The 14,298-nt window shown below is 42.2% G+C and overlaps 1 protein-coding gene across 6 annotated transcripts in view; it reads left to right on the top strand.

Annotated features, from left to right (window-relative positions):
• The window catches only part of ano1b (anoctamin 1, calcium activated chloride channel b), an 89,511-nt gene extending 79,758 nt beyond the window's left edge, over positions 1-9,753 (top strand). For 5 of the 6 annotated variants that reach the window (XM_088379323.1, XM_088379324.1, XM_088379322.1 and 2 more), the window contains 6 exons: positions 2,465-2,607; positions 3,374-3,526; positions 4,143-4,195; positions 6,561-6,745; positions 8,267-8,372; positions 8,639-9,753. In XM_088379323.1, coding sequence (XP_088235449.1) covers positions 2,465-2,607; positions 3,374-3,526; positions 4,143-4,195; positions 6,561-6,745; positions 8,267-8,372; positions 8,639-8,866 — 868 coding nt within the window. In that variant the 3' untranslated portion in view covers positions 8,867-9,753. The remainder of the gene's footprint in view (positions 1-2,464; positions 2,608-3,373; positions 3,527-4,142; positions 4,196-6,560; positions 6,746-8,266; positions 8,373-8,638) is intronic. The other variant, XM_088379327.1, reaches the window with a different exon arrangement.
• Positions 9,754-14,298: the final 4,545 nt, after the last annotated feature.

Below are 14,298 nucleotides of genomic sequence, written 5' to 3'. Positions count from 1 at the left end.
TCGGAAGTTCTTCTGACCACGTGGTGCAGGGACAACAACCTCCTGCTGAACGTAAACAAGACCAACGAAAACGTTGTTGACTTCCGGAAGGGTCACACAAAACACCTGCCGCTGATCATCGACGGTGCTGTGGTGGAGAGGGTGAGCTGCACCAAGTTCCTGGGGGTGCACATCAGTGAGGACCTCTCCTGGTCCGCAAACACCGCGTCACTGGCAAAGAAAGCTCAGCGCCGCCTGTACTTCCTGCGGATGCTCAGGCGTGCATGTGCTCCTCAGGCAGTCCTGTCTACATTCTACCGTGGCACCATTGAGAGCGTCCTCACCAGTTGCATCGCTGTCTGGGGTGGTAACTGCACTGAACAGAACTTGAAGGCCCTGTAGCGCATAGTGAATACGGCTGGTAAGATTATTGGTGCTTCGCTCCCCTCCCTGAAGGACATTTACACCTCCCATCTCGCCCGCAAGGCAACCTCGATTGCATGTGATGTGAGTCACCCGGCTCACTCTTTGTTTGACCTTCTGCCCTCTGGGAAGAGGTACAGGAGCACCACCAGACTCGCAACAGCTTCTTTCTCCAGGCTGTTAGGACCCTGAACTCGCTACCCCCTTCTGCGTAGCATGCGGCACTGTTGCGCTATTTTCTGGAATGTCTGCTGTACGCTCACTTGCTCCTTTTTGCTTCTATTATTTATTTATTTGTTATGTTATTTATTCATTATTTATTCAGCACGCTGTTGCTTACTTGTTTACTTGATTGTCTATTGTGGGCCATGTCTTGTCACCGTGGGATAGGGGGGAACGAAATTTCGGTTTCTTTGTGTGTCTTTGGCATGTGGAGAAATTGACAATAAAGCTGACTTTGACTTTGACTTTGAACAAGAAAAGACTCAGATCTGATCCTTGGTATAATCCCACCTCCACCTTGAATTGATCTGACCTTCCTATTGCACATCTCACCTCTGTCACACTATCCCTGTACATGTCCTGGACTACCCTCACATACTACAAGTCCAGCCTTCCTCATACAATACCACATCTCTTCTCTTGGTTCCCTGTCATAAGCTTTTTCTCAATCCACAAACACACAGGGCAACCACTTCTGGCCTTCTTTATACTTCCCCATCAGTATTCTCAGAGCAAACAATTAATCAGTAGTGCTCTTTCTTGGCATGAAAACAAGCGGGGCAATGACATACCAGCTCTGCCGAAACCCTGAAGCCGACTAACTCGATCGAACCCAGGTTAAGAACCAATGCACTAGATACATTTGGTTGACTGTAACTGAAAAGAGTTTAATCTATTTCTGTCAAGGTTATCTTTTTTTTCTTTTTAAACTTCACATTTGGTCTGAATGTACAGATCACAACGCGAGACATAGTGGGAACAGAAAACTATATTTTTGGCAGATTCCATATTAGTGTGTCAAAATGGTCTGTCGAACAGACAAAGAGTTGAGTCGGCACTTGACCCGGATAGCGACAATTAAAGAGACAGACGAAAACCCACTCCCGTCCGTCTTCAGTCAGTCCTATTTTTAATGTTGTCATTGTCGTATGGCGGTGTGGCATCTTCATCTTTTTTTACCCAAAGCCCAATGAACACACTAATGCCCAAATTAGTGCACTCTTGCCTCACTCACAAATGAGTGTGCGCTTTTCTCCAAAGAGTCACCAATAAGAAATTCAAAACAGAATTCCATTTTATTCTGTCTTTTATCTTTAGAGTTAAAGTTACAGATATCTGGCCTCTCCCTTCGTGCTAACACCAGCGGTGCAGATGGGGGAGAAGGAGCATTGTCTTTTTCCCAGTATGTACATTTAAAGGTGGCAGATGTTTGCTTATATCCAGATGTCCTTCAATAACATGCGTAGGCCAGGTTCAGGGTTTGGTTGATCATACCATTTGAGTTCAACTGTTGATTGGTCATCTCTGCAGCCTCCTCCAGTCACACCGTTCTTATTAATAAACAGATCAAGATCACCTGACCTGATCCTTTAAAACAGTTTAAATAAGCATGCATTTGCAAATGTACTGTAGTGTGCATAGTTTACTTTGGATAAACAAATGTATTCCAGTGGGCAATGTTTATCCCTGGCCACATACTCTGATGTGATCAATAGATAAGTAAAATTATGAATAATGGTCTGAAATGCCTCAACTCTTCAACTTTTGTATCTAAAAATGTGCAACCATCCGGGACGTGTGGACAGAATGAAATGCCTACTTCTGGTTCACAGCACTCTTCTTTGTGGCTTGACATTTTTTGTTCACTTAAGAGGGCCTTTAAGGAAGATCAGATGAAAATTGTGTGAATGAATGTATTTTATAGATAAAAATCCATGTATTTTATAGAAAAAAAAACATGGTATTTTATAGATAAACACGAAACAATATCCTTTCTAAATTCAAAGCATTGAAAACATCAAATTATCTCCATCTTAGTGTGTATTTGTACATTCCTCAGCAAGCTGAAGAAGCTTATTCGCTACATCCAGTCAAAGCAAGGCACTTTTCAAGAGGAAGAAAGGCAGAAGAAGTTGCAGAGATATGAAATGGACCGCTTCCTGGAGCCATTTTCAGGGTTAACACCCGAATATATGGAAATGAGTGAGTATCACATATCAAAATCTAATTTTCTTTGTTAAAGGAAAAGTTATGGAACACTTTGGTAAGCATCCCCAGCTTTTTTAAAACATTAGAATCAGCTTCATTGGCCAAGTTTGTGCATGCCAAACAAGGAATTTGACTCCGGTTGATCTCAGCCTCTGTACAACATTTAAGTGACTAACAACATTCAGGTGACTAACAACATTTAGGTGGCAAGAACAGGATATTATTGCCCAGTGATGTCTCTGAGACTCTACTAGTAATGTGAGTACATCAAAACATATTGCAGGCAATGAGGCATCAACCTCAAAATCAATAAATATTTGCAAAACGAACAAAGAAACAAACATAAAACAAACGAAAAAAACAAACAATAGAATTGCCAATTTGAGCATTAAATATGTTGCCGTTTTGATGTATTCATATATATAGGTCAAAAAGGATGTCCCAATGTCACTGGCATTGGGGTTTGTATTTTCAATATTAATTTATAAAAAAGAGCTGATGGATCTGTGCGGTATTTCAAAAGAGTTGAGCCAAAACCTGTAGCTCTCAATTTACCCTTTGGTCTCTAGTATGTGCCCATTGTCATCTATGGGGTGACAAGCTCTGTGTCGTTCTCAAAAGGATAAGGTCAAAAAGACAAGCTGTGGAAATGATTTTCCTTCACAGGGTGTTTTCTAGTTAATGCTCACAAAACCCTCAGGAATATAGTCATCAAGTTTGATTCATTCATTAAGATATATTTTGTCTCTGTTTTCCCCAGTAATCCAATTTGGTTTTGTCACATTATTCGTGGCATCCTTCCCATTGGCTCCATTGTTTGCTCTGCTCAACAACATAATTGAAATACGACTTGATGCAAAGAAGTTTGTGACTGAGTTGCGAAGACCAGTGGCGGCAAGAGCCAAAGACATTGGTTGGTCAACTATATACAGCACCTAATAATCGTTTGATTATCTCTCTCTCTCTCTTCTCTCGTTTGATTATCTCTCTCTCTCTCTTCTCTCTCTCTCTCTCTCTCTCTGTCTGTCCTGTTAAACAGCTTGTCATCCGTTTCCTTCTCTGTAACACCAAGTGCCCACATGTCTTCCATTACTACATCTTTCAACCTCTCCTGGCAGCTCCATCCTCATCACCCTTCTAAAAATAATTCAAAACTCTAAAAGAAAAATGATGCCGATCTCAGAGTGTTTCTATTATCAATCGATTGATCAGTAAATTGTCATTACGTCAATAGAACAATTTACACAAGACATCTTAAGAATAACAGTTTTGTAAAGAGAAATGGAATATTCCCTGTGACCACTATGCAGGGCTGATCTGGAACTCTGGGAAACTTTTGGTTGAGGTTATTGCTGCCAAATGAGGTTCAACAAATTAGCAAATCTAAAGACTCACATCCTTTTTCCATCCCGCACCAATGGTATCATATTATGTTCCTTAAGAACATAAAAACATATTGCAGTGACTTGCAGACTCTGCAGAAATCCACGTATTATGTTTTTAAAATATATTTTACATTTTCTCTTTAGGTATATGGTACAATATCCTAAGAGGAGTTGCCAAAGTGGCTGTCATTATCAACGTAAGTTAAAGCAAACTTTTTTACTTCATTTTAACATCCATCCAGACATTATCTGTACCGCTTGTCCCCACGGGGTCGCGGGCGTGCTGGAGCCGATCCTAGCAGTTATCGGACACCCTGAACCAGTTGCCAGCCAATCGCAGGGTACACAGAGACGAACAACCATCCGCACTCACACAGGCAATTTAGAGTGCTCAGTTACCCTACCATGCATGTTTTGGGGATGTGGGAGGAAACCGGAGTTCTTGAGGAAAACCCACACAGGCGTGGGGAGAACATGCAAACTCCACACAGGGAGGCCCAGAGGTGGAATTAAACCAGCACCCTCTGAACTGTGAGGCGGACGTGCTAACCAGTGTGTCACCGTGCCTCCATTATTGTAATATGATAAAATTGTATTTTAAACCACAACACTCATAATCAAGTAGAATTCAAGTATTAGGACTTTTCATAGTATTTTATTGAGTAATGTAATTCCTGTATTAAAAAAGTTCTAGCAATAGACTTTTCTGTTTAATTTGTTCTTTCCATCTGTGAAGTACAACCAGTGTGATGCTAGATGCACAGGGTACATCGGTTTTGATGCCCACGACAGATGAATTTGTCGATGGGATCAGAACTTTCTTGAAGTTTATGCCCCCTGTCTCACTTGAACATGCACATATACGGACTTTATATACCGTGATCCCTCGCCACTTCGAGCTTAATTTTTCGCGAATGCGCTACTTCGTGATGGGAGAACGGCAGTTAAATACACACGGATAGCGTCAGGCTTGCCTCTGAACAACGTGCATTGTGGGAAGCGCAGCAGCCAGCCACGAACGAGGCAGGACAACTATGTGCAATACGGACTGTTTATTTAGGGTATGCGAAAAGTTAGTTAAAGTCAAGTCAAAGCCCTAATGATCGTCTCACACACACATATGGGTGTGGTGAAATGTGTCCTCTGCATTTAACCCATCCCCGTGTGATTTTGATCCATCCCCTGAGGGAGAGGGGAGCAGTGAGCAGCAGCGGTGCCGTGCTCGCAAATCATTTGGTGATCTAACCCCCCAATTCCAACCCTTGATGCTGAGTGCCAAGCAGGGAGGCAATGGGTCCCATTTTTATAGTCTTTGGTATGACCCGTCCGGGGTTTGAACCCACAACCTTCCAGTCTCAGGGTGGACACTCTACCACTATGCCACTGAGGGGAAAAGGGAGGCTAGAATGCCAGCACAGCGGGCGCACGAGGCGACTGACGAGTTGGTCAGCGAGCTCTTGTCGTGGTGGCATCTCGTTACACAGAGGAACAGGTGGAAGGCGTGCGTGAGTCAAGGAAGACAACCAGCCAGGCGTACCACTACACAGCGGATCAGGCAACCGCGAATCAGGTGGCAGGCGTGCATGTATCAAAGCAGATGAAACAGCGAGAACTGACAACACTGGCGACAAAAGGTATCTAGTATATACATGCCCTAATCAGCGGGTAACACCGGACTGGTGGTGGCGATCAGCGCGGATTAGCACGGCCAGTTCCGTATTGGCGACGAGCACCCCCGAAAGATCGAAAGGCGCATCAACCGGCCAGCAGGGCGAAAGTGGAGACATAACACAGCCGCACACGAAGGAAAATTACACCCCCGTGCAGAAAGAGTCGGGACAGTGAATATGCATGGGGCGTGCCTCTGAGCAATGTCCTTCACTGAGGTCAAGCGTAGGGTAGGAAAAAAGCACTGCCGTTCAGGAGTCGGGACAGCGGCCATGAGCGCTGATAGCGCGGGACGTGCCTCTGAGCAATGTGCGTCACTGCAGACGTCACTCTGCAAGTTCAAGCGCAGGAGGAGGCATCCCGCCATGTGCGAGGGAACAAGCACCGAACGGACAAAAAAAGAAAAAGTGGGGACTCGGTCGTTCTTTTATTCGCTGTAAAGGTACAATACATGCACAGAACAGTGTGGGAATGGTTATTCAGGGAATTGGAAAGGTTTATGGCGCGTAAAAGTATTGGGGATGAATTAAAAAGCTTTAATATTGTGTACTGGACCACGATGGATGGACGGAGGGAGGGAGGGATAGGGTGGATGATGGATGGATGGATGGATGGATGGATGGATGGATGGATGGATGGATGGATGGATGGATGGATGGATGGATGGATGGATGGATGGATGGATGGATAGGGTGGGGTGGGTGGATGGATGGTTTGGGTGGCTGCATTGATGGATCGACAGACAGGACAGAGATAGTCATTGTGTATATTTTTTATGATCAATGCCCATTTTCATATGCGTGCAAAATGCACTGTTTATCAAACATTAACAGTATTAATCATATAATCTTTGAATACCACCTATAACAATACCTACTCACCTACAATTCCCAGGCATTTGTCATCTCCTTCACCTCAGACTTCATCCCTCGGATGGTGTACCAGTACATGTACAGCCCCGATGGTACCATGCATGGATTTGTCAATCATACCCTCTCATATTTTAATGTCAGCAACTTCCAGGATGGGAAAGAGCCCATGGATCCCATGCAACTTGGCTATGCAGTTGAGATATGCAGGTGGGAACTCAATTTCACTTCACAGTTGCAGCAAGATAAAAACAATAGGAGATTAAATGTATCACAGCAGCCGAGGTTTAAAATTTGCCAGCCAGAAAAACAAGTTTTGGAGAATAACCACTGTTGTTAATTCAAAATATACCTAGGTATGTACTGATATTAACATCATATCAATGTTTTAGTATCAATACTGTTGTGCGGCGGTATTGTGCAGTTTAGATTTTGACGCCACCATCATCAGATATCTTTGGTGATTGTGTGCGTTTCTGAACCAATGTGAGTACACTAAACAGTGACATAGATAGATAGATAGATAGATAGATAGATAGATAGATAGATAGATAGATAGATAGATAGATAGATAGATAGATAGATAGATAGATAGATAGATAGATTATATTTGGATTTGTCGCGCTGCTGTGTGTATTGCAGTTTCTGTGACCTATTTAGCTTTGAAATTCACCACGTATCTATTTTAGTGTCTTAAACACGACCAGTGAATGTTCACCAGATCTTTTCTCTGTCAGGGAAAGCGAGAGAGCTGCAGTTAAGACCCGTGCACTTATTAGCATGTTTTGTGCTTGTTTGGCGCATCATTTCTACTGTGAGTTGGGCAGTGTGCACTCCCACGGTCGCATCTGTAACTGGGTTTGATGTAATGTTCATAACAGCCAAACCTACACATGGTGATTGTTCCATGTCATACAAATGAACAAAAAAGCCTGTGGTACTTCATAAGCATGTTTGCTTTCACTTCCATAACCTTCCTTTGATGGACTTATTTATTTGTCTGTCTGTCCTCTGGTTGAAATGATTAGCCACAAAACAAGCAGCAATTGCGACAATCCATCGCGCTCTCCATTTTGTGTGCTTGCATGCGTGCGTTACACGTGAGCAATAGTCGCTGTAACATAACGTCACTCGCGAGGTGAGGAGGGGCTCCTGGGTAGTAGGAGGCTGGGAAGTGGCACTGTTTGTGGGCAGCAAAGTAGAGTGGAGCAATTGAGCCAACTCACCTATACGGTCATCTGTACACTCAGGGCTCTCCAACAAACTGAATGAGTAAAGTTGAGGATTTTTCTTTCCGCAATATATTGAATGCACATTTCTATTTTGTTGGGTATATGGATGTGTCCAACATAAACTAAGGAGTATTAAGGCCATGCTGTATATTATTGTATGGTATCGCATTGTGTAAAATTGAATTGAATAATATCGAGGTACATATCATATTGTGACCTGTGTATACGTAGTGCCAGGGTCACAAAGATAACCAACCCTATTGTTAGTATGTATTCTAAATTGTAAAATCAAAAATAAACAAATGACAATCATTATTTTCAGTTTTTACTTCTGTTAATAATATAATCAATCATTAATATGTTTTATAAACGCTTATGCTCGAAATGTTTTTCTGAGGCAGACTTTCTCCACAGCATACCACCACCACAAGTGTGAGAAATGATTAATGATCTAATATTACCAGTATCATAACACAATAAGTTCTGTTTATTTTTATAGATACAAGGACTACAGAGAACCACCTTGGTCAACAACTCCATATGAGATTTCAAAGGAATTCTGGGCAGTACTAGCTATTCGGTTGGCCTTTGTAATTATTTTCCAGGTAACGTGTGTTTATGTGGAGATTTACTGTAAGTTTACGTGTACAAAGTTGTGCTGGATGGGGCTGGGATTGTCACTTCAGGGCCAGACTTTTCGGGCAACCCGCAAACCCGCTGGTATATTAAATATTGTATGTCTTTCGTGACACTGGTACTGGAACTTTTCCAACACATTTTTGCGACACTACTGCAGTGTTAAAAGACTAATTGTTAGTCGGACTGATTATGACAGACAACAAACACATCTGATCTTCTCTTCTGTTTTCAGAATGTTGTCATGTTGATGAATGACCTTGTGGACTGGCTAATACCAGACATCCCAAAAGACATCAGCCTCCAGATCCACAAGGAGAAGATTTTATTGGTAGATCTATTCATGAAAGAAGAGCAAGTGAAGAGCATCAACCTTGAGAACAGTGCCTCTGCCACGAGCAAGCACAGCAGGAACAACAACACAACACAACAGATCTATTTGGACTCACAAATTCACACATGACACAATTTGCAAGGAAATTATTGCCGTCTAAGGCTGGGTACACAGAGAATCAGGCTGTTTTTGTCCAAATTTTGCCCATTCCCAACCAAGTACGTCTTAGTGTCTTGGGTGTTATAAGATTGTCCCAAAAGATTATTCTTCTGTTTGCAAGTAGATTTGTCCCAATAATAGGGTCCAAATTGGGTCAGTTCGACAATCTTAAATAATAAACCTTTTCAATATTTGCAACCAAAAATCTTCCCGCGAATGGAAAAAGCAAACATTTTCTAGAGTCACTGAGTCCATGAACTGTGACGTGAACAAAATGTATCCAATGAAAGAAGCTACAATAAATAAAACAAAATGTGTCCGACCATATACTTGCATAGCATAGCAGTGAGCTTCCCAGACAGCAAGAAGTATTTTCCAAAGCATTTTTTTTCTTGACAACATAGCCATTTTAAATAGCTTCCGCCTCAGGCCCTTTCTGGTAACACGCAGGTAGAAATGGTGCATATCCAGGAGTGTCTGTTCTTTGTCTTTGTCTGTTCTTTGGAGAAATCACTTGTGAACAAGCTAGAGTTCTACTTCTTTCTAAAACGGTGGTGGAAGAGAATCTTAACGTGTGGTGCTCTGTGTAGAAATTATCAGTGCATACCACACACGATATGACCACAGTGTCAGATTTTTTTTATCTTTACGTTTGAAGTCTAACAGATAAACAATCTTGTAAGATTTGAAAATAAAAATTGTGTGTACCGGGCCTTAATTGCCAAAATAATTCTAAACATTCCAATGGTTAAGAGAGCTGTGTGAGCAATATAAATTGAAAGGTGTCATATTAAAATTGTGTGGACATTCTCAATACTAAAGCATATGGTATTTTGAGAATGTGCCTAAAAAATGTATTTGAGTATGTAACATTCCATTTAAGGTCATTAATGTCATCTATGTACTGTACATCACTTTTGCATCAAATCCACAACCAGTTGGCAAGTTTTTCTCAATATGATTTTAACAGCAATCAAAGAAACATCAGTTTAAATATGGCCAAAGAAAGATATGGTTTTGAGAAACTTGGTCCGGAAGCATCAGTTATGAATATGTCCAAAGGATATAGTTTTGAAAAACTTGGTAGGGGACGTCCATTCATACATCCATTTTCTTAATTGCTTCTCCTCATGAGGGTCGCGGGCGTGCTGCAACCTATCTGAGCTGACTGCGGGCAGTAGGGGAGGGACACCCTGAACTGGATTCCAGTCCTTCGCAGTGGTGGGAAAACAATTTTTCAGTTGATCTTCAAATCGTAGAATTATTTTTAGGCAAAACTCTTCAGGTGAATGGTGCTGTGTTTTTGTGTACACCTTTAGAACTGTATCAGACTGGGCAACCAAGTACAGAGCGACAGACTTTATTGAGGATAGGGAAAGGGGAGGTGTAGTGCTGGAGCTCTAGCTGGGTTGAGGTGATGGTGTAATCGGAGCGTGACTGGCGGCCGGAATCAGCGGCGGCGCCGTGGGACACTCGCTACGTTATGCTGGGGTGGCGATGGACAGGAGTCGACCTGGTGGAGAGAGCAGCAGACAGAGCTCGCAGCAGGACGGGGCGCTGGCAATCATCATGGTCAGGGGCAGGCAGAAAGTCGGGACGGGTGGCGATCAGAGCGTGGTCATAAACGAGCAATGGGTCAGGACCAACGTCAGGCAAGGCAAGACAGGTCAGTGAACAAACAAGGTCTGCAACGGGAGAGCGTGCAGTGAGCTTGAGAGTGGCATCACGGGACAGACTGGCAAGGACGTGACGGGATAGCGGGGTTTAAATAGGAAGGCTGACGAGCAGCTGACAGGTGTTGATTGAGTAGATGGGGCGGGGGCTGTGAGTGAGTGGCTGGTGGAAAGTTACCAGCTAAGTGACAGATGGCACAGCATGTGACAAAAATACCATATTGCAATTTTACTCTGATGACTCTTCAACCAGGGCGGCTTTGTGGGACACTGGTTAGCACGTCCACCTCACAGTTAGGAGGGTGTGGGTTCGATTCCACCTCCGACCCTCCCTGCGTGGAGTTTGCATGTTCTCCCCGTGCTCGCATGGCTTTTTTCCGGGCACTCCGGTTTCCTCCTACATCCCAAAAACATGCATAGTAGGGCAATTGAGCACTCCAAATTGCCCCTAGGTATGAGTGCAGATGGTTGTTGGTCTCTGTGTGCCCTGCCTGCGATTGGCTGGCAACCGGTTCAGGGTGTCCCCTGCCGACTGCCCGATGACCACTGGAATAGGCTCCAGCACACCCGCGACCCCCATGGGGACAAAGCAGTACAGAAAATGAATGGATGGACTCTTCAACCACGAATGCCTGCTACACAAATATTTTTGTTGTCATATTTAACCCTAACCCTAATCAAAGTTAATCTTCTATGTAATCATTTGTTTGAATATATAAAACGATCATCTACAATATTATTAATTTTGTTCATTATATTCATTAATTCAATTTAGATGGTTCTAACCTTAAGTTTCACAACTTGTACAGACAATAACAAATACAGTAACTAATTAGAATTACAATTTTTCCCAGATTTGAGATGAATCTAACCTTAAGTTTCACAACTTGTACAGACAATAACAGTAACTAATAACAAATACAGTAACTAATTAGAATTACAATTTTTCCCAGATTTGAGTGTGTCCTGGAGTGGTTTGCCTATTGCTTGGACTTGCATAAACTGCGCACATAGGGTCCTATTTTGGTAGACCCGGTAATCATGGGCTCATGTGAAAATGGGCGTAACTCCATTTTTGTGCCATAGCAAGTCTAGTCTGCCATATCTGGGGCCATGTTGCGGTTTTCTGAGCATTCAAGCACACAGTGTTGCCTCGGCCCCGACACATCCGACAATTTGGTAACAGAAAGTAGTCTCTGACTGTCGTAAAAATCAGACAATCATTATTTTTGGGCTGGGCCACCGGTTTAGTTCAGTGTGTTTGTGAATTTGGTAAACACCTTACTGGGCATTCCTGCTGCACCCCCCAGTGCAGCGATCATGTAGCAAATTTGGTTACAAAGTGTAAATTTGTATCAGTGAAACCTCGTTCAACTCTGCGAAGGTGACAAAATGCAATTTTGGTTATTTAACGGAGGCACAGGCAAACAGATTTTGCACTTGGTGGATGTGTATAGTGAAAGTCATCAGATTTCATTCATAACATTAACAGTGTGGGACAATCCCTGCAATCCAACACACACCATAGAATCAGTTTATATATCTCTGCCCCTACCTTCACTTGAGTGTTTGAGACATGCGGCCTTGTAAGGTTTTTGTTGTTGAAATGGCCTCTTACTAGTCCAGAAACAGAAGCATCTGAGAAACAAAACTGAATGCAAACCGCTGTTCATTTTTAATCACCAGCACCATACAACTGATAGTCTAACAGCCTCACAACAGTCCATCCCGGACAGTTAAATATTTGCGCAATTTTCTTTTTTTTTTTTCTTTTTTTTTTTTATTGTGTGTACATTTGTAACGACTTATCATTTGTAAATATTAAGTTTTGCATGTGAATTTCCAAATGATCATTTGTGGATCAGTGGACACGTGCATTTATTTTTTACACAAATGTAATGTCATTTTAAGAGATCCAGAAACACACAGATCTCAAATATTCACGTATTAAAAGGCCATCCCTAAGGAGTCAGATTGGGTCAAAAGTTTTGTATTTGAAAAAATAAAACTTGAACCTGAAAATAAACGTGTTGACCTTGAATATTGGAAAATAAAACAATGTAATCAAAATAGAAATACATTTATTGCGAAACAATATGGCCAGAACATGTCAACAATTTTGACCATCATTAAGAAGAAGGAAGCCCTCAAAGTGGTCAAGTCATCCAAAGGGCTCACCATCATCTCTAAACGTCGCAGCCCTGCCCTGGAAGAGATGGAACGCTTTTTGCTTGTGTGGATAAAGGACAAGGAGATTGCTGGTGAAACCATCACTGAAACGATCATATGTGAGAAGCCCAGCACCATATACACCGTGTGCACAATTATTAGAAATTTGTATTTTTGAGGACTAATTTTATGACTGAACAACTACATTGACCGCAGTCAATCCAAAATGTTAATAAACTTCAATCTGATTATTTCATAAAGTAAAACTGAAGTTTTGGCTTTCTAAGGAGAAAATCTGTGTGTGTGCAATTATTAGGCTACTGTTAGTGTACAGAATTATTATGCAACTAAATGAAAAACGACAATGTTCCCACATCACTTGTTTATTTTCATCTATTTAAGTGAGAATAATAATCAAACAACTCATAATTTACAAATTGACATTTCAAAAAAAAAAGTGACCAATACAGCCACCCTTCTTTTCAGTAACAGCCACAAGCGTTCCATTCATGGAGTCTGTCAGGGGCCATGTCATCATTCTTTCATCTCTAAGGTCTTTATTGGCTAGCCATGCAGTGGAGTACTGCGATGCATGCTCTCGAGCATTGTCCTGCATAAAAACCATGGTCTTTTTGAAAGATGCTGTCTTTTTCCTGTACCACTGCTTGAAGAAAGTGTCCTCTAAAAACTGGCAGTAGGTTTGAGAGTTGAGTTTGAGTCTATCTTCAATCTGAAAAGGTCCAACTAGCTCATCCTTAATAATACCAGCTCATACCAGTACTCCACCTCCACATAGCTGGAGTCCGAGTCGAAGTGGAGCTCTGGGCCTGACACTGATCCAGCCACGGGCCCATCCATCTGGTCCGTCAAGAGTCACTCTTATCTCACCAGTCCATAAAATCTTTGAAAAGTCTGTCTTCAGATATTTCTTGGCCCAGTCTTGGCGTTCCAACTTGTGTCTCTTGTTTAGTTGTGGTCGGGTTTCAGCTTTTCTTACCTTGGCCATGTCTCTGAGCACAGAACACCTTGTATTTCTGGACACTCCAGGTAGGGTGCAGTTCTGGAATATGACAGCACTGGAGGATAACAGGTCCCTGGTGGCTTCACGTTTGATTCTTCTTAAATCTTAATTTACGTCTTTTCTTCTCAACACGCTTCTTGCGACCCTGTTGACTTTATGCACCAAAAAGTTTGACTGTTCGATGATCACGCCGCAACATCTTGGCAATTTCAAGAGTGCTGCATCCCTTTGAAAGACTTTTCACAATTTATGACTTTTCTGAATCAGTTAAATCTCTTTTTTGGCCCATGTTGCCTAAGGAAAAGACGCTGCCTGATAATTATGCACACCTTGATATAGGGTGTTGACCTCCCTAGGCCACACCCTCCCTCATTACACAAATACACTTCACTTGATATGCTTAAAACCAATAAGCCTTCAAGTTTAAACAACCTGAAGTTGGAAAATACGCATGACAATGATGATATGGTCAAAATGCTCACTTGCCCAATAATTGTGCACACAGTGTATTGCATTATGTTAACATGATGTAAGTTGGA

The sequence above is a fragment of the Syngnathus floridae genome, chromosome 6 (genome assembly GCF_059516105.1).
Source record: "Syngnathus floridae isolate MCC-2025c chromosome 6, RoL_Sflo_1.0, whole genome shotgun sequence".
NCBI lineage: Eukaryota > Metazoa > Chordata > Actinopteri > Syngnathiformes > Syngnathidae > Syngnathus > Syngnathus floridae.
This window is presented reverse-complemented; position numbering and strand designations above follow the sequence as displayed.